Genomic DNA, 23957 nt, shown 5'->3' on the forward strand with positions numbered 1-23957 from the left:
ACTTTATGATATATTCAATACAATATAAAGGAGTTGACTTTCAATCAAATTAAATTAGTTTAGGTTAAAAAAAAATCCATGTAACCGTATTAAAGTTTGGATTTTGCTGTTGTTAATAGTGTGTATAGTCTATTAATTCTTTTTACAAAATCAAACTGGGACACGATTACATTTAATCTATCCATTCTTGCTCAGTTTTTGAGATTTTCTGGTCCTTGGGAACTTCACACTTAAAGCCTAGCTGAATAAAGCTGCATAATAGGTGACGGTTCATGAGGCTGACAACAGTTTAGTAAAAAGAGATGGTAATAAAACTAACACAAATATAGAAACAGAGAACCACCTTTATTAAAACACAACTGTAACTTCAATCAGGTCAACTTAGTGCAGTAGTAGGATAACAGGATTTTGCATTAAAATGATGGGATTATGATTTTAACTCAAATAAAAGTAGCTAATATTTAACTGTCCTGTGTCCTCAGATCTTATAGAGATGATAAGCTGTTGCAGTGTCCGCATGCTGAAATGCTGAGCAGCCGTTACATGAGTCTATGAGCATAAGACATTAAAAGAGGAATCTTCCCTTTATGCAGATTGCATGATAGAGGACGGGGAGAGTGAGTGTTTGCTCTCTTCTCTTCCTATCATGCTGTTTATCAGTGAGGAATTATTTAACGCTGGGTTGAACCCGATCAACTCTGCGATCAAAGTCTGAGAGGCTGGCCAGTGAGGCCGTACAGTGCGAGCGTCAGTGAAACATTAACCGAGTGTTTTCCCTACATCTTTCTTCAACAGCTGTGAGAACAATCCAAGATTCAATTTGCTACTTTCTCCACTTTCAGTTTTTCAATTGTTTCACAAGATCTGAAACTGGGTACACAATCCAAAATCGATAGAATAAAAACACAGTAAAAAAGTATAAATGCATCTGTGCTTTGATGAAACAGCATGTCTTGACCTTTTTTCTATTGTCCACATCTCCACAACATCAGCATTTCAGCAGCGCTGATAAAACTTTTCAGAGAAATCGATTTTTGACCTTTGAATTTGCTGCTTGACCAAAAAGAAGAAAATCAAAGCACTCCTCTTGTTAGATTCTTCCTGCAGACTAATACAGTCACATGATTTTAAAACTATATCACTGCTGTTAACACACAGCTGCAACAGCTGTATTTCATATGTCCTATTTTCAGACATGAGGATACTGTTTCAATTTCGTCATTATAACTTCCTTGTCTCCTCCCTGTAGTTGCGACATTACTTTCAACCTGTGCACTGCACTGCAGGCATGCACTCCTGCTGTGGTGCAGACCTGTTTATGATGTTATATAACTGAGTGCTTTGTCCCTGTTTCTCACCTTTATATTAATGTCAGAGTCCATGCTTAACTTCTGATGTCACTGGGAAAAGACACACATAGAGGGATTCCTTCTTTTAGTAGTTAGCTGTCATTATGGTCTCATTATGTGTTTTATTCTACTTTTGCTTCAACTTTTTTAAAACGGGGAAGATTTGTTTTTAAATGCCACTAAAAATCTGCACTTTGTCTTACTTTGTTATTTGTGAAAGTGTCTTTCGTGAGGTTTAAATGAAGTGCAAGTTCCACTTTAGGTTGACAAGGAAAATGTTACCTCTTTTACACAAATGCCTCTTTTGATGAATGACTTAGCACTTCTTTAAGGAGAGGAAACAAGAAAAGAAGAAATGATTTTAAAAAGCTGAAAGCTATTTTAACTTTGATCAGTAAATATGTGTAGGTAAATATGATTACATCGTAATTTCAGATGTAATCAACAAAAATTCTGTTTAATTCAAGGGGTATTAAACCCTTCATCACCCTTGTGTATCTCCTCTTTGTAATTTTTGGCTTTGCCTCTGTGGTGTCAAGATCCAGCAGTTCTTCGGCTTATCCCTCACAGTTGTTTGTCAGCAACATATCAGCTGATTTCATTAAACTTGTGTGATCTTTGTGTGTTGAAAACTCCTTTTATGCCCTGTTTATACCCCACACTTGTTCCTGGACCACTCTGAGTGGCTTGTTGCCGACAGAAGTTGGGTTTTTTTTTCTTTCTTCTTCATTAGAGTCATTTTCCACTCATTTGAGAGTTGCCCTGAAGGAGCAGAATATGCCTCTCGTGTCTCTTCGGTGCATGTTGACTGAGGACAGATATTTTCTAGAGCACAGATTTGCTGGCTGCAGGCGGTAACCTGACAGCACACAGCCACAGTTAGATTGTGGTGCCTTACTTTGAGGCCACAGGCGTGTAAATGGTTACATTGTAGATGTTATTTGTTGTCTTTTAACAGTATATTCCAATTTATATAATATTTATTCAATTTCTTTTTACCTTTTAATGGGAAATTGGACCATTGTGGTGGTTCCATTTTACTCACAAAGATCAGTTTGGGGTTTTCTTCGTCTCAGGATCATCATCTGAGTAACATTCCTGCACTGTTAATCTCTCTAAGATGGACAGGCCCTTTGTGGCTACAGGCCTGCCATGTGATTAAAGAGAGAAGCGTGAGAGAGGACATTCTAGTGTTGAAATCCAGGGAGATTTCTAAGTGATTCCCTTGCTTTCACTGCCTGAGCAATAGGTTTGGATCTCATGTCATGTTCATTTTCTACCTGGGAGGTCTCTGACTCACTCTGATGAATCCCCGGAAGCGTGGGCACTGATGAACTGGTTTGTTCGGTATGCACTGCATTGCTTTCCTTTCTTTGCTTTCGTTTTTTTTTTAACATTGTATAGATAGAAATGTCAAAATCAGCAATTCAAATAAGGGCATAAACTTGTGCTATGCACAAGCACAGCTGGGAAATGGTCTCGGGTTCAGTTTAGTTTACATTATCTGAACCCACTGGTAGATTTGGTCTGCAGTTCATAAGTCATATATCATGTGTGCATTTTCAAACCTAATAAGCATAGATACAATATAATGCACATATTGTATAATTTGCACATAATTCACATTCAAAGAGTGAAGTAAAATTCATCTACAACAATATGAGAGGCAGAAAAATTATTTCAAGTTATTTATGCTAAAGGTGGCTGTACAAGCTGCTGAATCATGGTATGTAGTTTTTTTTCTCACCAGGCTGCACATACTCCTGCAGAGATTTTCTTTATCACAGAACTGTAAATCAATTTCTTTTTAAGTCATCATCTCATATTTACAGCCTAGCAACACACCCAAAACCACCCTGATCTGTCACATTTACTCAAAACAGACTCCCTCAGTAATCAAAGTTCTGCTTTTTTCACCAAAAATCCAGGTTTCAGTTCATAATATCTGAAAGGAACCCATGCCACAAGTGTGCTGTTACTCTGGCAGTCTGTTGTATCAGTCTGCTGAATGACTTGAACCAAAATAATGCATTGCTGCTGTTCGGGTTTCAGTTTAAAAACACCCCAAAGAGGCTCAAAACATCAGCAGGCCCGGAGGGGAATCGTTTCTGACCTGAGCTTGGACAACAGGTGGAGTCTCTGTGGTTTTGGCCTCCTGTCGAAGTCGCTTTCCCATTCTTCTGCTTACAAAGCATCAACTGCAGGACCTGACTAATGACTTGCTGGCTAATAGACATCCAGCCTTGAACAGGTGCTGCTGTAACCTGATGTTATTCAACTCACCTGTCACTGGTTTTACTGATACGGCTGACTGAGCAGGGTCATTTATCAGCTCAGCTGTATGTGCAGCAATAGTTTTAAAGTTCAAAATGTTTCCTAACATGAATTTATTTGCCCGATTTATTTGCCCACTGGCTTCTAATCACTACATTGTTTTGTTTTGTAGTGAACCACGGCTAACGGACCTAGAATAGTAAGATTTACTAGTGAAGAAGCCTCGAGGTTAACATTTAAACCTTTAACACTTTAGTCACCAAAATAATTTGGTAGCTGCAGGCCTAAGCTATACTTAAGTTATACTTAAGCCTCAAGCCTTAAATAATAGCTCCTTTCATTTTGATTAAAAAAAAAAAAAGGACAGGACATTTATGTAGCAATAACCAGTCACTGGATAGAGCCAGGCTGCTTGTTTTCTTCCCTAGTTTCCTGCCGTTATGCTAAGCTAAATTAACCAACTGCTATGTGGGTTAATAACAACCAGCCTTCATTATTGAAATAAGTGCATTTAAAAATGCAGAAATGCTTCTTTTGCATCTTTAGATCCTGAGATTTTGTTTTTCATTTCTGACCCTTATAATTACTGTTTTTGAGAAACTATGACTGTATTGTTTTTTGTTGTAAACTTATTGTCCTTATATGGTGTCACAATTTAAATGGAAATTAGCAGAAAGATGCTTAGTTTTTATTTGAGATAATAACTCAGGCGAGAAATATATTTCTCCGTGGCTGAAACAAGCTTCCATAGAGTCACAACATTAACTGCTTGTGCTGGATTTAAGCTCTATGTTACATTGTTAGCTGCTATTCCAGTGTATATACTGATATTACTACACACATAGTAATAACCTTCCCTAAATTATTCCATAATTTACTCTGACATCTTAGTACTCTGCACCATTACACAAATGAATATCATATAGCACGTGTTGCTATTGTCTGTAAAGAAAAATCAATTGCTTCATCAGCTGATTGCAGTGACTTTGTGTCAGTGACCTCTGTGGGTGGCTGATATATATACTTTGCACTTTGCTTTCTAGTGTTAGGTGATAATATTTTGAGACAAACCTTTCTTTTAGTAAAAGGATTTTTGCATCACAGAACCAAAGTAGTAAACAGAATATTTCTTTAAATCCAGATGTTCTTATATTCTTAAGCAGCCTTAAGAAAAAAACATCACAACACAACAGCTTTAAACTGCTGTTAAATGAGCCTCTGTGTTTTTCACAGATTTCCGTTGCTTATCTCAGTGATACGGATGAGATGGAAACACACAAGCCACAGAGTAGAGGATTGTTGTATTCAGGGGGCTGCAGGAGAACACCTGACTTAAACCCAAGAGTACATAATGAGAGACAACCACAGCACGAGCCCCTTTCTGTCCATGTGAAAGGATCCAGTGAGAGCCTCATGCTTGTTGCCCTTGGAATGCCCCTGGGTCTCTTACATAAGGCCTCTCGGGCCAGCGGCAGCCACATATTCAGTCAGCAGCCTCTCCAGACTTCCATAGAAACCCAGTTGCAGACGGAGGCCAGGATTCCCTGCTGCGAACCGTGGAGAAGAGTTGTGAAACACTGCAATTATGGACTTATGTAACTGCACAAGTCACTCAGAGAGATTTACGGCTAACCGTTATCACTGTTTAGGTAGTTGAGGTTTCTGGAGCTGGATAGAGGACATAAGCCACAAATATCCGCTTGGCCTTACAAGCTACATGAACGTGCACGGGTCTTTACACACAGCGGGCTTGTAAATGTCTCTTTCTGTGTTAATTTGACTTTAACTGATGGCTGTGACACAGAAAGATTTAGATTTCAAAGCACAAGTTTAGAAAATACTTAATTGTTGCTTAAAACTCTTTTCTATATCCTCACTGAGATTCTTTTTGAGTGACAGCTTTTTACCTTTTTTTTCCCCTTAACCTCAGCAGCAAACCCACATGCACCACTTGTTTCACCTTGTGCTTCTTTGTGGGTGTTTTGTGCATTTGAAAGTTCTCACAAGTCTTTTTCTGTGGTCATTTCAGTCTTCTTTCGCAGGTTTGCTTCACTTCGTGCTTGTTTTCCGTTTGTGTTTGTTTGATTGACATGTTAAGTTAACTTGGAGCTGATCCAGGGTTACTGGACAATTTCCTGACTGAGGTAGGATTATCTAGGGCAGCAAAGGCACCCCTGGGCACTCCTTTGGTCCTTCTCTGCAGCAGGGAAAAGCTGAAAGGTGCTCTGGCTTTTGCCATTACCACCTTCCACCTTCTGTAATTTACTAACTTTTTAAAAAGTGGTGCTCTATGTAAAAATGTACATTTGAAAAGCTGGAGAAAGTAAGAATGAGACTAACTTGGGTTCTTCAGCTTTAACGAACATGTTTTGCTTTAATTTCACAATAACACACTAGACAGGTACTTTAGGTATATATGTCAATACAGTGGCATGCAGAAGTGTGGATAATTTGCAAAATAGTTTAGGTTACTGTGAACAGCTAAGCAAACAGAGGATGGATTGATCTCCAGAAGGCAGAAAATTATAGATTTTTAACATTTTACGCAAGATTTGACCTCACAAATAATTTTTACTAAAGTCTCAGACCTTAATTTGCTTTTAGGTCTATGGCTTATTCGCGATAACTGGGAAAAGTTGTGAGTTTCATATTTTAAAGCTTTATACACTCTGATATTGCTCCTCTAAGGCGCTCCATAGCAGTCTGGAGATTAAAACAAGGGGTGCCCACTCAGGAGGAGAGAGCAAAGCATTTTCAGATAGTTGATCCTGAAGTCTGCAAAGAATTTAAGGTATACTGGAAATGCAGCTCAGGTGCGAAAGACAAGGAAAACTTTGACCTTTGGGAAGATTTATCAGAGGCTGGAGACGTTGTGCACCGACCTCCTGCGCCGTGAAACGTGCAAATATGACTCATTGGAGAGTCAGCAGACGAAACTCATCAGGCCAAATAAGCAAAGGTATGCTTGGGGGAAAAAAATGGATAAGGACTTTCATTAGAAGAATACTTGTTCAACTGTTAAGCATGGGGATGGCTTTGACCATGCTGTGCTGCAGCCAGTCCTGCATTCACTGGTGAAAAGAAGAGTGGATTGATTTAAATACCGGCAAACACTGGACAAAAAGATCTGAAGATGAAGTGCAGACTTCTGACAGTTTTCCAAGACCCTCACAGTCAACCAACAGAAAAAAGTGACCATGCAGAGGGTAAACCTATTATTTACACACTTTAAAAATAAGTCCATTAACCATTATTTGCCTTTTGGAAATAAGGTAATTGTTTATTAACTAGTCACAGGAAGTCATGTTGACCAGCAGTGGACAAACTTTTGCATGCCACCATACAGTTCAAAAACACATCAGCTGATTCATCATAACTAAAATTAAAAAAAAAAAAAAAAAAAAAAAACCACCACACGCACGCACACACACTTGTTTTCGATTTGCACATAGAGCTCAAGTCATAAAAGAGTAAAAGTGACCAAACATTACAAATGGAAAAAAAATACATATCCCAGAACACATTTCTATAATGCAAAATAAATCAAAGAGTGGAAATCCAAAACTCATCAACAGGTCAACTTCACACGGTATCTGTGCTGATGAGGGGAAAAGTCGAAACAAATTCAAAGGCCACAGTATGGACTTCAGTTCAGCAAACAACCAGCTCGGCTCAGCTGTCCACAGCAGAGGACACACAGAGCTATATGATGAGTCATTCCCCCACACACTGTCATGAGTAATATAGTAGGATACCAGCAGACGCTGGTAAGCAGCAACTAGAGCTCTTAGTGGAGCTGTTAAAAAGTCGAACACCAGGTCTCAGTTTGGTCATGCAGACAACACAGAAGGTCCTGGATATATAGATATTTAAAATTAAAAAAAAAAAAAAAAAAAACCTCCCTCAGCATGGATTGTGACAAGGTGCCGAACACATTCATGAGGGTTTTTAAAACCCAACAGGCCAACAGAAAGCTTTCCGGTACAAATTCAGACGGAGGTTTCACTAAATGGCGAACAGTGCTCGTTTCTTTGCAACTCTCTGGCTTGCGAGGCATCGAAATTTAAGAATAAACGTTTATTTAATTAATTAGGTGACTGTGCCACTGCGAGAAGTCCTGTTACACCGAGTCGACTATGCTTAGTGCCATATTGCAACAGTTTTCTTTAATTAAAAGGCAAGGTGAGAGAGGTGTTGGTACGGCTTTTGTATCCAGCTAACGACTGCAATTAAATCCGAGTCAAGGCCAGACGAAAACGTCTGAGAAACAAAATCATTATAAAAACATCACACCTGGAAAAAAAACTGAATTCAGCATAGATGGTCTGTCAAAAGATTTCAAGAAGAGAGAAAAAATAAATGTTTATCATCCAAACTAAACATTACAAACAGCATCTACAGAGAATAGATCATTTCTAATAACTTAGGTACATAAATTATTATGCAATACAATACTATTCCATCTGGAGGCCAGAGGGTAAAGAAAATAGGTCTGCTTGAAGCCTACACAAAAAAACAGGAAGGTAGACTCTTTTCCAGCAGGTCCATAGGCTAAATAAATAACCTAGTGATGTGTGTGCTGTGTGTCCATTTGGAGGAGGGAATGTCCCTCTGATCCCTTCGGTCCACTGAGAAGCTTTGGCACAGAAACACCATGAGACGAGATGAGACATCACAACACGGTGCTAATGACGCTCATGCAGGCCTTGATCCAGTCCTAGCGAGATGAGGTCAGTGCAACCCAACATGCATCGCAACCATACCCCCATACTGCCAGAGCCACAGACAACAAGGGAGGGACTGAGTGGCGGAGGAGAGGCTTGGGGGGGTTGAACTAATGCTCAATGTATGAACATGGGAGGGAGTGAAAGGGGTTCAGGCGTGTAGATGGGCAATAATCGAAAATAAAAGGACCTATCGGGGGAAATGATTAAGCCACAAATAGTACAGCTTCCTGCAAATGATGATGATGTTTTTGCTCAAAGTGGAGGTTTTCTTGCTTCTCCTCTGCTCTTCTCCACACCCTTCATCTCACAGAGATGACTCCACTTCTCTGGCAATCCTGACCTCAGCCTCAGACCCAGGGCACACCTGAACTACGACCCCCGCCGCCTCTGAAGTCTCACTGATCACCTCCAGGTTTGAAGCGACTGCAGCCTTCTTGTCAGAGCCAGTGTTCTGTTTGTCCGCAGCGCCGCAGCATAGCTTGGGAGCGCACTGAGTCCGACAGGAGAGCTCGCACAGGGAGTCTCGAGACTCTGAGCTGAACGTGACAAACTCGGGCTGGATGGTGGTGGCGTGGATGCCCTCGTTGTGGAAGAAGTCCTTGATGCGTTTGGCCACCTCCATGTAAGATGTGGGGTCGTGGCATTTGATGTGCGCCGTGGCGATGATGCGGCTTCCGGCCAGCTGCCAGATGTGCAGCTCGTGGATGGCCAGGACGCCGTCCAGGCTCAGCAGACGCTCGTTGAGCCGGTGCATGTTGATCTGCTTGGGCACGGTCTGCAGCAGGATGAGGGCCGACTCTTTGAGGAGAGGGTAGGTAGTGTACAGCAGGATGCTCACCATGATGATGCACAGCGTGGGATCAAGGTAAAGAACCCAGCAGGGGCCGGCGAACTTCATGGTCGGCACAGTTGGACCCACGTGCAGATCGACAACGGTGTTGTTGTCATGGTAATGGTCAGCGGAGTGGCTGTTGACGCACGGATTCACGCACTTCTCACCTTTGATGCAGGGCTGCCACACAAAGGTGAATATTACAGCGTTGACCACTACGATGACGGAGCCCAGGGCGTCGCCCAGCACATGCAGGAAGACCCCGCGCATGTTGAGCTGCGACGACGAGTCGTGGTCGGGATCCATCTCCTCATAGTGGGTGTTTCCATTCATCTGCACCTCTGTGCTGCCTTTACAGCTGATTTCTAAAGATTAAAAAGGGAAAACAGAGATTAGTTTGGAACAGTTAAATAATCAAATGGACTTTGACACACAGGTTTCACACAAATTATATAGACCAGGGTTTATCCTACATAAAGAAGCATGTGTTTCCCACACACCCTGAAAGAAGATTTTATCTGGGGCTAACAGGTTTGTTAGTATTTAATATACTAAACCATAATAACACAGTTTAGGTTATCAAATTGTAAGAAATTGCAAGGACTAAGGTAACACAGTCCCTTTGTCTAGACTGACTGTACCCCCCACCCCACCCCACGGGCCCATTCTGAGCATGGGGACTATGCACACTGAACGATTGTTAATCATATAGTTAAGATGGGGGGGGGGAGAATCATGTCACCTGACAACAGAATTCTGTGCATTGTCCTGTTGTTTTTGGTCATGTGATAAGAAAACATGTATTCAGTTTTGAATAAAATTAAACCCCACTTTCCAACACCGTCAAAAACTCCCAGTGAACCCTACTCGGTTTTGTTTTTCTCCTGGTAAAAACTCTGGATGCCATCAAATGGCAGCCAGCTGTTAAATACAATGCCATTATTAAGAGCGAAAGGGGAAAAGTTCATGTGAAACTACATACAATGTTGCAGATTTCACTGCTGAAGACTTCATCTTGTGACTGAATCTGTGCTATATAACTGCCCAAGGCCACACTCAGGAAAACAACATGCCAGATGACCAAAGAAAAAAACCTAAACGCAGCAAAATGCTGCTCAGTAATTCACATTAGGCAAATTCAGTTAGTAATGGCAGGCAACACACTCTAAGCTGGGGCAACGGCACCTGAGCAACGATGGCTCGCTTCCATCCCAGGGACCAAGCTGGTCTATTCATCAGTGGCTAATGGTGTGTCTGGGGCTGTCGACTCCACAGCTACACTGATGTATGGCCCAGTAACAGCAATCAGTGCATGGAGGGGCGGGGGATATAACCCCCATTTATTGAAACTGGCAGGGTCTAACAGTGCGGGGGGAAGAATAAATGAGTTTCTGTATGTTTAACCCTTCAGTTAGACTGACCAGCAGAAAGGGCCACGGAAGCTCTCCAGTGCTGCTGTGAAACTTTTTAACTGACATGCAGACACCAACATGAGGTTATCAGTACAATCAACTTGTCTGGTAAGAAGCATTTAATGTAACAAAAATGTATGGTGGACAAGCTGATTGTCCAGCTGCTGCCCCACTTTGGCCTTTGACCGGTTTTTCTTCCACTCAATACCTTGTAGAAGCACAATTAAATTAAGAAGAAGCTAAAATAAAAGCTGCCTGTATGCAGATGAGTTTGTTTTGCTTCTGATTCCTTGCTGATAGCTGACAGCCAGGTGAGTGTAAAGGGGGGGCACCTACTTCACTGCATTTATTTTTAAGCTTTAGTTACTAATTATTTAGCAGATAAGGTAACTCACTAAGCCAGGGGTGCCCAATCCCGGTCCTCGAGAGCTACCGTCCTGCAGCTTTTAGATGCATCCTTGTTCCCACACACCCGAATCAAATGAATGGCTTGTTATCAGGCCTTTGCCAAACATGATGGCATGCTGAAGAGGTAATCAAACCATTTGATTCAGCTGTGTTGGAGTAGGGATGCATCTAAAAGCTGCAGGATAGTAGCTCTTGAGGACTGGGATTGGGCAGCCCTGCACTAAGCTCTTCAGGGGGTCAGGAGACTTTACAAGGATCCCACTATAAGTTTTAAATACCGGCCCAAGCTACAGTCAGTGTGGAAATTCAGGTAAAAACTTAAAATCGAGTTCAGTTTGACTCAGCTGTGTCAGTCAGAAACTTCTCGTTATCATTATTTAGAAGCCAGAGTGAAACCTGAGGCTTTACCCAGGAATGTCACCAACACGGAGACCATGTTTCCAAGGATAGAATAACCAAACAAATATGAGACGCCAAACACATATGTCAAGAAAACCCCCCAATACGGATTAGTCACTTGGGCAGTTCTCAGGGCAGGCTGATGCACTGTTACACAATCTGGAGTGCTAACAGTGAAGATAAAGACTGGCACATGTATCCAGATTAATGGTGAGATAGTGAGGGTGGACTGTCCATTTCAAAACTAAAGCACCAACAACTCATTGCTCACCATTTCTTGGTCTCCCATCGCCTGGGCTGTTGTGATTTCCCACCAAGTTGTTGGTCTCCTCTCCCGAAGACCCGTTTCCAGCCTTCGAGTTCTTGCTCGTTTTGCCCCGCTTATTCTTACTCCCATGAGAGTGCCCTCCGTGAGAGTGTCCGTGGCCTCCGCCCGCGTGGCCGTGGAACAAGCAGAGCCCCAGCAGGTTAACCAGAAGCCCCGCGGCACCGACCCCGGCCACCACCACTGGAGACTCGATCTCGTGGGGCTCGGTGAAACGCTCGACCGCCTCCAGGACGATGGTGAAGCACAGCGCCGTGAGAAAGACGGCATTGACCAGAGCCCCCATCACCTCCGCTCGGATCCAGCCGAAGGTGTTCTTGTTGGTCGCCTGGGTTTTTTCCGCGAACCGAACCGCCACTAGAGCCACGACGAGTGCGATGACATCCGACAGCATATGGAAGGAGTCCGACAGCATTGACAGGGACGAGGTCATCCGACTGACCACCACTTCCACGATGAAAAACCCAAAAGTCAATGATAGCATGCACAGCAGCCGGGCACGATTGGGTTCGCAAGCCATTTTTCCTTCCTCACAGTCGATTCAAGTTTAAGTTAGCGTTGAAGAAATCAGCAGGTTTGAGAAAGCCCAAGAAATCCCCACGACATCCGCTGGTTGGCTTTCCCGTTTAACTCCGGGCTACGTTAAGCTAGCTTGGCTCCCTGAGACAATACGATCGCTGGTAATATCATCCGCGTAAAACACTCTTATTCGGCGACGGCAGCAACACTCGGCTATATCTGAGGACAAACACACACCGAATCAATTGGCGATTAAAAAATGATTCAGCAACCGTATAAATACCAGCACCTTCCTCGCTCGTTTTGCCGACGAGCTCCGCTTTGCAGACGGCTGAAACTTTGCACCCGAGCCGGTAAACTTTCCACACGGAACACGGCACATAGCGGGACACGCCTACTACGATTTCCGTTGGTCGACGAGCTACAGGGAGGAACGTAATTGGTCACGTTCTGCAACTCTTGCAAGTAGGCGGCGCAAAGAAGCCAAACAACGGTGGTTGCTACGCACGCTAATGGCAATTGTAATATCGCGATGAGGTCCGTAACTGATTCGTAAATCTTGGCGTTTCAGCTGAAACCAGGTGACTGCGAAGAATCACAGAAACTGAGCCCTTATCAGTAAAAACACTTTTTTATACAATCAGTGGTCTTTACTCAGCTTTTAATCACGGAAAAATCCCTAAATAAATTTACTGATGTTCCAACTACACACTATAATTGCTTCCTTTATTTTATATTTTATTTTCCAAATGTCCGTATACTTACGCTGTAAAATGATTTAATTTTACATTAAGTTAAATACAAGTTGCCCCCCCCCCTCCAAGAAAAAACCAACCAAACAAGCAAACACAAAAAAACTCAGTAATCAAGCCAGTAAGCTACCAGCTTCAATGGAAATAAAGACAGATGTAACAATAAATTACATCTAATCTGCTACTTACTCAAAGCAAAGGCTTGTTTGCAAATTGCATTTTAATATCTTTTCATGGAAAAGTGATGACCCCTTGTGGGAGCTAGTGTTATATAAAAACAATTCCATTACTATGAAAATGATCAGCCCAGCCTGTAACTTCTCTTTTTCATATACATCTATTGCTACGCTAGTGTGAAAAACCACAGGAGAAACTAGTTTTGGCCCAACTTAGACCCACTACAGTCTGTATACATATGAAATATAGCATATTGCATAACAGCCCTGTGATAGACCCCAGGGCAGATTCTTTTTTTGTGGCCGGGCAAACAGATTTATCCCTGTTAAAGTAACATAGACAGCTGTAATGTCTCTAGGCAACAAACAAGAGAAGCACACATTTCCCCACAAACTGAGTGGAGTAAGAATTCCTCATTTATCAGTCATGTTTGCTTGTTGATATATCAAGTATACACATATTAGAGCAGGGGTGGGGAACTCCAGGCCTCAAGAGCTGGTGTCCTGCAGGTTTCTCACCCTGGGTCATCACACCTGAATCAAATGATTAATTCATTACCAGGCCTCTGGGGAACTTCGAGACATGTTAAGGAAGTAATTTGGCCACTTAAATCAGCTGTGTTGGATTAAGGACATATCTAACACCTACAGGACACCGGCCCTCGAGGCCTAGAGTTCAACACCTGTGATCTAGACCCTCTACACCACTTACTGTACAGGCAGCAGAACATCTTCTCTAACTGAAGGATTCAGCTCCACTGCCACCAGAAGACCTCTCAGACCACATCCTCTTTCCTTCTATAATACAGCATATCTGTTTGGCAGATACTAAAATTATTACATCATTTCAACTGCTATATAAAAAAAAACAAAAAAAAACAAAAAAACCCAAATGGTATAGAACAAGTATTTATCATCACATCATGCCTACTTTAATGTAGTAATGAATATAATCACTTTGTTTATTGACGTCACAGGATCATGTCATTCCACATAGTCTCCCTTCTTCTAGAGATGTCTCTAAAGAAGGTCTACAGCCATAAATACAGCAAAAAACTATACACAGTACATTGATAATCGCATTAGCTGCCCAAGATAACACACTCACTCATCAGGCTACATAAAAATAAGACAGTAACACACACACACACACACACACACACATTCACTGCACTTCCACAGCTACACATGAACATTTTCATCCAGTTGTTATGACTCCAGGCCTTCAGAAGCTTTCATGGTCACACCTGTGCGATCAGCGCAGGCCGAGGATTTGCCTGCTCTTGAGCTGGCACATCTTCTCCATTTCACTCAGAGCTTGGCTCCGCTGGGCCGCTGCCTGCAGCCTCTTCAGCAGCACCAGCTCCTGGGACGGCGCGCTCTGCAGAGCATCGGGCCGCTGGTTCTCTTTGCTCTCGCCAGCAAAGTGGACCTTCTTCTTACCCGGAGAGAGGTTCTCCGCATCTAGACCAAAACAGTCACGTAAACTTGTTAACAAATCACAATCTCAACAGCTGTGATTCTGAGGTGTGTCGTGTGAGCTTTTAGAACTGCAACTTTTTAAAAATAATTTCTTTATTGTTGTATAAAAAAAAATAAAATACATTTGATCCAAAGTCATTCACATTGTCGACACATGCGTTAAAACACACGTTAAAAGTAAACTGCTCAGCTCTGGTCTTGGTTCAGTAAGTTCAGAAGTCTTTGCTGGATTCCCATACCTATGTCTTTGTCATAGATCGGTGTCGTGTCCCTGTGGTGCTGTAGGCGGCTGTAATTCTTCAGCAAACTCTCCGCTCTGAAGCGGTTGATTCAAAATAAAGGGAAAAAAATTAAAATCAGCTGGAAAGACTGCCAAAGAATGGTTAGAATGAAAAAAAATGAATTGCTTAAATCATTTCTATCTTAAAAGTTTTTTTTACCGCACGAGCTTCTCATTTGCAAGTCGTTCACGAACACACAGCTCCTGCTCTCTTCCTGTAATTAAAAGACAAAAATGGACAGTTTCAGTTTGGGAATTTATCCCTCACTTTTCAAGAAAGTACACCCTCTTTCAAGTCTAAACACCAGGACATCCCTCAGAGGGTCTTAAAAATCAGGTAATATTTAAAAGGTTTCATTATGTCTGCACATGTAAAATCTTAGAATGAAAAGAGGAGGCATTTTATTTTATCATAGCTGTGTGTGACTAACAATCTCTTATTTCCACATATTTCTGGACACACACACACACACACACACACACACACACACACACACACACACAGAGCTAGGAGCTGTAGGTGTAGAAGTAGGTCATCGTTTGGTTGCGACACCCCAAGCAACATGAACAAACCTGTTCCATCCACACAGGTTTCTTCAACTACACTTCCACCCTCTTAGCAAGATGTACCTAGTACTTTCTATGGTATTACTCAACTTTACTTATTGCTGCCAATGTGAAAACAAGTCCATAAACATGAGATAATACTGATGAGTCCTCTTTGCAGAAGAGGATGTTCCTGTTAGAAGTAGCCTCTTCAAACTGATGTAAATCAAATATTTCTCTACTAAAAATACAATACACAGTTTTTCTAATTTCTCCCAAAATCTAGGCTAGACTACAGCAACACTGACAGACATATGCTTGAGGTATGTGCGGCTCAAAGCAGGGCTTAAAAAGGTCTTACTCTCCAGCTGCTCCTCACGTTCTTTCAGTGCTTGTTCTCGGTCCCGCAGCGCCTGCTCCTTCAGTCTGATCTCCGTGGCCGAGGCGTGCGCCGTCTCTGCCGGTTTGTGGAGAGGAACATCAGAATCAGCTGATCTCCTTTGGAGTCGCGACTGTGCCTTCCTCTGCTCCTCAGCAACCGCCTCGCTCAGCAGGCTGCTCTGGAGAATAGATTCTACAGAAGGTCTCAAATAGTCCTGCCAAGAGAAGGGGCCCATAAATGAAACATAAATAGCCTTTTTTGTTCCTGCCAATGTGGTGCTAGTGTCGCTGCCACTGCCAGTGGTTTCATTTTGAGAACTAGTTCCCATTTCCACAAGTTTGAGGTCCAGTTATTATGTAATGCTGCTAGCAGAGGCTAGGGTAATATCTGTTGGCACTTTAAGGGTGGAAATGCCCCGAACCCATTCCAGATCAGACGCCAGCATCACGTCGGTGCAAAACCTTAGACCGCATAAAAGATGGATGTAGCCACCATGACATCCCAATCCACATGTCAAGTGTCCTTGGACAAGATACTGAACAACAAATTGGCCCAGTTCAGGATCTACCGAAGAGTGAGCAAGCGTGAGAAAGTTAGAAAAAGCACCTAAAGGCACCGTATGAATGTGTGTGAGAATGGGTGAATGTGGGTGGTGGTAAAAAGTGCTTAGAGTGCTCATTTAACTAGAATTTACAAAATTAACTTCACGTTTTATTCAGTGACCTAAAACTAGCACTTGAGTCCATAAAGTCATGGGAAAGTAGTTACTGAGGGCCAGTTTGCCATGGAAGGCACTAAAACTAGAGCAGTTGCCCCCTGCAGGCTGTTAGAAAGAATGCAAGGTTTGAAGTATTTCTGCACAGACTTCCCCTCTTCCAGATGTGGACACGTGGTCCATCTTTTATACCATCTAAAATAATCAGATAGCTCAGGCACCATATCATGTAAATTTTAAAAATAAATTCAATTCCAACCTTTAAGTTGAGCATTTTGCCGAGCAGAGTGTTCAGCTCCTCAGAGTACCGGTACGGGATCCTTCTGAATTTGCCCTCTCTGATCTTTTCTGCCAGCTCTTTTTGGTTGTAAGCAGTAAAAGGAGGCCTGGAGAGGAAAAAGAAAAATGCAGGAAAAACTGCAAGATCTGCTGCCTAACAGTTTGCAGTGGGGAAATCAGCTAAAGTGGAACAGCTGGAAAACTTACGATAAGGCACAGAGTTCGTAGAGCAGACATCCCAGAGACCAAATATCAGACTTCTCGTTGTATGACATCCGGTTTATTTGTTCCTGACAGAAAAAAAAAAAAAAAGAGATTATATTTGTCCCCATTTTTTTTTAATCATGAAGTAAAACAAAGATTAACAAACAAGAATAAAATCAAAAGTTCAGGCAAGGAAAGTTGTAAGCTCAGATTAAACACTTCAAACTCCAGCAGCATGAAGCCACTCACTGGAGACATGTAGTACGGCGTCCCGACAAACGTCTTTGCAAAGCTGGTGTCATGGTTCAGGATCCTCGCCAGGCCAAAGTCGCCCAGTTTGACATTCTGCTTGATGTCGAGGAAGATGTTGGCTGGTTTCAGGTCCCGATGAAGGACTGTGGCCCTGCCGTCACTCCGCCTGTGACACTCCTTCAGGGCCAACGTGAGCTGGGCCATGACTCGCAGGATGAACTGCTCCTCCAAATAGCGCCTGTCAAGGTAAAAAAAACACATGCATACACCGATGAAGGGAAAGGATTCACCAGCATGCAACCGTCAGTATCATTTAGCATTCAACCCCACCTCTCCTTGATGCAGTGGCTGATGAGACTGGACAGGTCGCCGCCTTCGCAGTACTCCATGACAATGTACAGAGTGGTGTTTGTCCGGTCTATGATGCGGTCGTAGTACCTCACTATATTTGGGTGTTTGAGCTCCCTCAGCAGGTTCACCTCTGACACCAGCATCTGCTTCTCACCCTCTGCCATGGTGCCATAATCCAGCTCCTTCCACACCAGGATCTACGATACAAACCAGCTTTGAATTAACCAGAATTACAGAGATAAAAGTCAAAGAACCGTGGTTATCTGAATCAGAGATCAGAGAATGTCCTTCCATAAAGGCCAGTGTCGTAAGAAGACAAGTGGAAGCTATGGAAAAGTAAAGCTAACTCGGGCAACTTGTCTTTATTCTAGAACACGGGTGGGGGAACGCTAGGCCTCAAGGGCTGGTGTCCTGCAGGTTTTAGATGTGTCCTTGATCCAACACAGCTGATTCAAATGGCTAAATGACCTCATCAACATGTCTCCAAGTTCTCCAGAGGCCTGGTAATGAACTAATCATTTGATTCAGGTGTGTTGATCCAGGGTGATATCTAAAACCTGCAGAACACCAGCCCTTGAGGCTTGAGTTCCCAACTCCTGCCCTAGAAGAATAGAATAGAATTCAACTTTATTGTCATTGCACATGCACAGGGCAACGAAATGCAGTTTGCATCCATCCAGAAGTGCTTTAGTGATATAGATATATTACAATATATATTAGCAATAATATAGATGTGAGTATATTACAGAAATGGGTCTATTATGGTATGTTATAATGTACACGGTATGAAGTATGTTGTGAATATTGTATAACTATAAGTATGTACAGGCTGTAGTGAGTACAAGCTATGTACAGGCTATGAACAGGATATAAATATGAAAAACTATACAGAATATGAAATAAATAACTTTACAGAAATCTGAGATATACAGCTATACAGAAATGGGAACTATGCAAGTTGTAAACAGTTGTAGGATTAAAGATTATCGAATGTACAGAATGATTATTTACACAGAGCTATACAGTAGTGCAGTTAAGATAAGTGAGGGTGTAGATAGTTTCTAGAGAGGCTATATAAAGTGCTAGTGGTTGTGAGTGGTGGTTCAGTCCATGTTATTATTGTGTGTTTGAGGGTACAGTTGTCCATTGTGGGTAGGGATGGGTATCGTTTAGGTTTTATCCGATACCGGTGCCAAATCGGTACTTTTGAAACTGTGCCGGTGCTTAAAGAATGGAGAACACAAACTTTGTCCAAAAACCTCTCATGTTCAGCTGTTTGTTTGTTTTTTGTAAAAAGATAGCAATGTTAGCCTTTTCTGCAGCTATGGGGCATATATGGTATCACTCTTGGCTGGAAGCAGTGCTTAAACAATGGAAAAAAAACACAAACTTTGTCCAAAAACCTCTCATGTTCAGCTGTTTCCCACTTTTTCTTTGGTCATTTTAGCCTTTTTGTCCAGGGTGAAGGGAGTATCTGCCATCAAACAAGAGGACAGCCGCATGTAGCTATGATGATGTTTGCTAGTTCACCTTACATGCATTAATGTAATAACGTGGTTAGCCTACTCAACGTAAATTACACTCGAACAACATTAAATCACTTTTTTTTTTTTTATCAAATCACTTTTTATTGTCACATCACATGTGCAGGCACACTGGCACAGCACATGCGAGTGAAATTCTTGTGTGCGAGCCCCACAAGCAACAGAGATGTGCAAACACAACAACACAAACGAGCAAAATACAAGAATGGCCAACCTGAAACTAATAAATATATGTACAATATATAATAGTGTATGCATTTCTGGATGTGTATACTAAATATTTTCCTACGTGTGTGTGTGTGTGTGTGTGTGTATACACATTTTTACAAATTAAATAGTAAAAAAATAAAATAAAATAATAATAATAATAATAATAATAATAAAATATATAAAATATACAGAGTTGAATATGTGCAAAACAAGTGGCATTTATATACAGTGTGGAGTGCATAATGTTAAAGTTCCAGTAGTGAAGCTGAGGTGTCTATGAAGTGTTCAGCAGTCTGATGGCCTGATGGAAAAAGCTGTCTCTCAGTCTGCTGGTACGGGACCGGATGCTGCAGAACCTCCTTCCTGATGGAAGCAGTCTGAACAGTTTATGGCTGGGGTGACTGGAGTCCTTGATGATCCTCCCCGCTTTCCTCAGGCACCGCTTCCTGTAGATGTCTTGGAGGGAGGGAAGCTCACCTCCAATTAAGCGACTCACGCAGAGAAGAACGGCTGCTGCTGCCATCATCATCCTCATCATTTCTGCTACACTGGCAGGGCTAGGGGCCAGGACTCTCCTCTTCGTGTTTTTGGGGGATGTTGCTCCGGGTCCGATAACTGGCAACCCACCCAACGTGCACAGTGTGAGGTCTTGCAGTAAGCTATCAAATACGGCGCATTTCTCGGCTTTTAAAAAAAACGCTATGCGTCGCCAGGTGTTTCATCGGATTCGAGGTGTTACCTCCTTTGACAGTATCACAGTATCAGCTTGAAGCACTTGTTGCTGCTGAGTTTGCATATTTTGCTGTGAAGTACAGCCAGACTTTTGACCGCTTCGCCTTGGGCATTTTTAATCTGTAGCTCTGCTCTAACTGAACGTACGTACCTGGCCCCGCCTACTATCCTGGGAAACGTAAAATGATTGGCTAGAAGTGTATCACAGCTCAGGAAAAAAAGCACCGAAATAAAGCACCGAAATGTGCGCTGCTTTTCGGTCTGGTTACTACCGTTTATGTCAGAACCGGTGCCATCATGGCACCGGACACCGGTACCCATCCCTAATTGTGGGTGTGTGTATGTTCAGTCCATGAGTTTAATGTGGGTCAGATGTCAGGAGGCAGAGAAGGATAAACTGCATACAATGTCTTAATGTACAATCAAATGTATTATGTTATGAATTGAGTTATGAAATGCTCCTTAAAATAGGGACGGCATTTAAACACGTCACTGTTGCCAATGGCTATAAAACCAGAAAAACAGGCTTTACTGTCAGACACAAACGTAAATAATAACTGATTACAGCACAGCAGGAAGAGTATTAGGTAAATACAAGAATTTACACAATACAGACCTTAAAAAGGGCCTCTGGGGGGGTGACTATATAGCAAGGCCAATCACAATCAAGGATTTCAGCACCAGTATACTCTTGTGGGATATTGATCTGGGCCCTGTGCTCACTGTCTGAGAAGCCTTGGAGAACTTGTGCTGTCTGTAACATCATTCAGCATGACCAGTGTGGTGCTGGGTGAGTAAGGGTCTGTGGAGGTATATCCATGAAGGGACTGCCATTAGGTATTGGGATGAAATCCTGGGTTCCTCCTGCCATTCAAACTACTGGGTACATTTTGGCAAAATCTACACATTATTTTTTACTTTGAGTTTCAGGGTCTTTAAATTAAGCCCTCCAAAGGTAAATCATTTAATAATTTTCACTTTTGTCAAGGGATCTGGCATCATTTTATTGCTAATGCATTACCCAGTCTATATGAGTGTAAATATCCAACATGTTTATCTCCCCATTGAGAGCTGATGTATTTTCAAAGTAACCCTTGACCCAAAGAAAGGAATTTCCTTCATTGGAATAATTAAGTTACCAAGAACAACAAACGTTTAAAAAAAAAAAAAAAGATGAAGTCAGTAAAATAAAATAGTAAAACATAAATATCTAATATCAATATAAAAATTAACATAAAATATTAAGTCATTAATAACTGACCTTTTTAATCTAACGCTGCTCATTTTTAAGGTCCACATTATAAGCTAACAGCTTACATTTTCAAAATTTCTGTAACGCTACAGGCAGGTAGCTACTTGTTAGCGGTTTGAAATAAAGTTTATTGAGGTGGGGGGAGGAAAAAAAACATGACTGCGACAATATTGCCTCGCGGACTCACGGACAGCAGGTGAGTTTAACCCACAGGTATGCGGGAAGTGTGTTTTACTCACCTTTCTGTCAGCTTTTCTCTTTATTTTCTGGCACCTTCCATATGAACCGGAGCCTATAGTGTGCAGCACCTCGTAGTCCTCCACCCGGGACGGCATGCTGATTTGTAACCGATTCTAACGTTCAAAACTTACCGGACTGGCGTCACCGTCAGCTAACGGCAACGTAAATATAAACCGGAAGTAGTGTCCTTCAACACAGGCTCTCAGTTTAATCCTAAACCGCCTTTTATGTCTATGTATATGTTTAAATGGTCATTTCCTTATATTTCTTTCCTCTATCGTGTACTCGTGTGTTAACTACCAAAACAGGAAGTGATTACTCTCTGTTTAAATTGGTGCCGAAATCCTTGATTGTGATTGGCCTTGCTCGCGCAGCTGATTGGCAGCCGATTGGTCAGCGCAGAGACGCAACTTGTGAGGTTGCTAAGCGCCGGAGTACCGCGAGAGTTGAGCGGGTAGACGACGCACAGGAGTTGTGCTCCACGAGGTGGCGCCAGAATCGCATGGTCCGGGTGAGCGCAACCGCGGGTTTGGGAGCCGGCATCTGCGCAGCGTGAAGGTAAACGGGGTCAGGAAATTCATTTATTCAGGAAAATTGAATTTTACGATGGTTGTATTTTTTTTTTTTATACAAAAGACGGAACTGGGATTTGCCATTGATTTTGAAATGTATTTCTCTCTGAAGTGGAAGGAGATAGTATGCACAGTTTTTTTTTTTGTGTATATTGAAAAGAAGAATGCGGTTTTAGTAACGTGTGGCCCGACATATGAATGACACCTCAGCAGCACTGCCGGTTTTGAGCTCCCAATAAGATTACATTTCTCTTTCACAACCCAGCTTTATTAGAATTCATATATATAATACAATTGTAATTATAGGGAGAAAGATAAAACCCTTTTATACTGTTTTGCAGAGATATAGGGGGATCTAAAAATTGTCTTTTTTAAAAAAAGACACATAATAACAAAATGTAGTATTTCTTTAACTTTTTCTGCAGAATATTTATTGAAAATCATTGGAGAATTAATATATTTACTGGCAGTTTTTAGTGTTTATGTAATTCTGTTAGGTTAGTATGACATTGATTCTTTTATTTTCTACATGTAAGGTATGCACAATTTAAAATATGTAAAGACAAAAATTTTTTACTTGCTTGACAAAAGCTTCTGTTTACCTCTTGGGCTTGTCTTTTGTACTGGGGGACTGGGATTTATGGTTTTACAAGGAACAGCAGGAGTAGCTCTCTAGAATATTAATCATGCAAAGAAGGGAACAGCTCGATAAGATATCCATAACAAAGGATCGAGTAACATTTTTTTTAAGGCTATGTGGAATCATTGGAAAACCTAAATGAGGTCTGAAGCAGTCTGAACGATCAAATTAAAAACATGCATCTGTGTAAATGTTTGCCATCTCTGAAGTTGGGGGAGAATCATCTTCGGGGACACAAAAAGGTCACCGACTGTTAGTGCCCGAGACTGCATATGTTAAAAGCTGGTAGTCGTCTTATTGTCACTGGTCATTTGATTTGACCAGCAGGACCTCCTGAAGAGTCGCCATCTGAGAGCGGCAACACGAGCGACCTCTCACTCTGCTCTCACTTGCATATGTCCTACAGACAGTCTGCTCTGACCGACTGGCGCTGACGGAGAAGAGGGAGGGAAAAGAAAAAAAAAAGGTGGTAGTGGCAACTCAAATTGCCATCCACATGTTTTTGTTTGTTTGTTTTTTACACAAACAAATAATAATAATAATAATAATAATAATAATTGTGGTACTGCACGAGGAAGGAATTATATCACATATATATATATATATATATATATATATATATACATATATATATATAAGGAAGGTCCTCATATCACATGTGTGAGGACAGGGAGACAGTGGTCAGGGTAAGAGTGACAGATGGGTTCAAGGTGGGGGTGGGATTACATCAGGGATCGGCTCTGAGCCCCTTCTTCTTGTTTGCTGTGGTGACAGACAGGTTGGCAGATGAGGTCGGGTAGCAGTGTCCGTGGACAATGATGTTTGCAGATGACATTGTGATCTATAGTAAAAGTAGGTAGCAGGTGGAGAAGATCCTGGAGAGGTGGAGGTATGCTTTGGAGAGAAGAGGAATAACGTAGTAGGTAGAAGTAGAAGCAAGACAGAATACATGTCTGTGAATGAGCGGGAGACAGGTGGAAAGGTGAAGCTACAAGAAGTAGAAACAGAAGAAGGTGGATGGTTTAAATATCTGGGCTTAGGTATGCAAAACCCAGGAGAGTCCTATTCTCGGTGTAAAGAGCATTGTCTTTAATTAAAGCAGG

At 41.9% G+C, this 23957-nt stretch overlaps 2 protein-coding genes across 3 annotated transcripts; both read right to left on the reverse strand.

The window, feature by feature from the left end:
• Positions 1-7970: 7970 nt before the first annotated feature.
• On the reverse strand, positions 7971-12681 carry slc30a1a (solute carrier family 30 member 1a). The gene is made up of 2 exons (XM_085432085.1): positions 11673-12681; positions 7971-9547 (listed from the first exon to the last, which is right to left on the reverse strand). The coding sequence occupies exons 1-2, from the start codon at positions 12244-12246 to the stop codon at positions 8655-8657; spliced, it is 1467 nt and encodes a 488-aa protein (XP_085288211.1). The 5' UTR covers positions 12247-12681; the 3' UTR covers positions 7971-8654.
• Positions 12682-14066: 1385 nt separating this feature from the next.
• nek2 (NIMA-related kinase 2) lies at positions 14067-22007 on the reverse strand. Of its 2 annotated transcripts, none has more exons than XM_085432087.1 (9): positions 21642-22007; positions 17644-17861; positions 17311-17551; positions 17065-17147; positions 16838-16964; positions 15843-16077; positions 15096-15150; positions 14895-14971; positions 14067-14637 (listed from the first exon to the last, which is right to left on the reverse strand). In XM_085432087.1, the coding sequence occupies exons 1-9, from the start codon at positions 21735-21737 to the stop codon at positions 14429-14431; spliced, it is 1341 nt and encodes a 446-aa protein (XP_085288213.1). In that variant the 5' UTR covers positions 21738-22007; the 3' UTR covers positions 14067-14428. The 2 variants fall into 2 exon arrangements, with proteins under 2 accessions (XP_085288213.1, XP_085288212.1); XM_085432086.1 differs by lacking the exon at positions 21642-22007 and adding an exon at positions 20767-20951.
• Positions 22008-23957: the final 1950 nt, after the last annotated feature.

Source organism: Copadichromis virginalis, linkage group LG15 (genome assembly GCF_057382275.1).
Source record: "Copadichromis virginalis isolate Kocher_CV1m ecotype Utaka linkage group LG15, C_Virginalis_male_GT1.1, whole genome shotgun sequence".
In the NCBI taxonomy this organism is placed as follows: domain Eukaryota; kingdom Metazoa; phylum Chordata; class Actinopteri; order Cichliformes; family Cichlidae; genus Copadichromis; species Copadichromis virginalis.

Bases quoted from the DNA above. Each gene is read 5' to 3' on its own strand.
- nek2 (XM_085432086.1), bottom strand. From the start codon at position 20,916: ATGATGTTACAGACAGCACAAGTTCTCCAAGGCTTCTCAGACAGTGAG. The intron at 17,862-20,766 runs GTCTGTATTGTG...TTTGTATCGTAG, and splicing joins CCCCAGAGGCCCTTTTTAAG to ATCCTGGTGTGGAAGGAGCT. The intron at 15,151-15,842 runs GTAAGACCTTTT...TTTTAATTACAG, and splicing joins ACGTGAGGAGCAGCTGGAGA to GAAGAGAGCAGGAGCTGTGT.
- slc30a1a (XM_085432085.1), bottom strand. From the start codon at position 12,246: ATGGCTTGCGAACCCAATCGTGCCCGGCTGCTGTGCATGCTATCATTG. The intron at 9,548-11,672 runs GTGAGCAATGAG...TTTAATCTTTAG, and splicing joins CGATGGGAGACCAAGAAATG to AAATCAGCTGTAAAGGCAGC.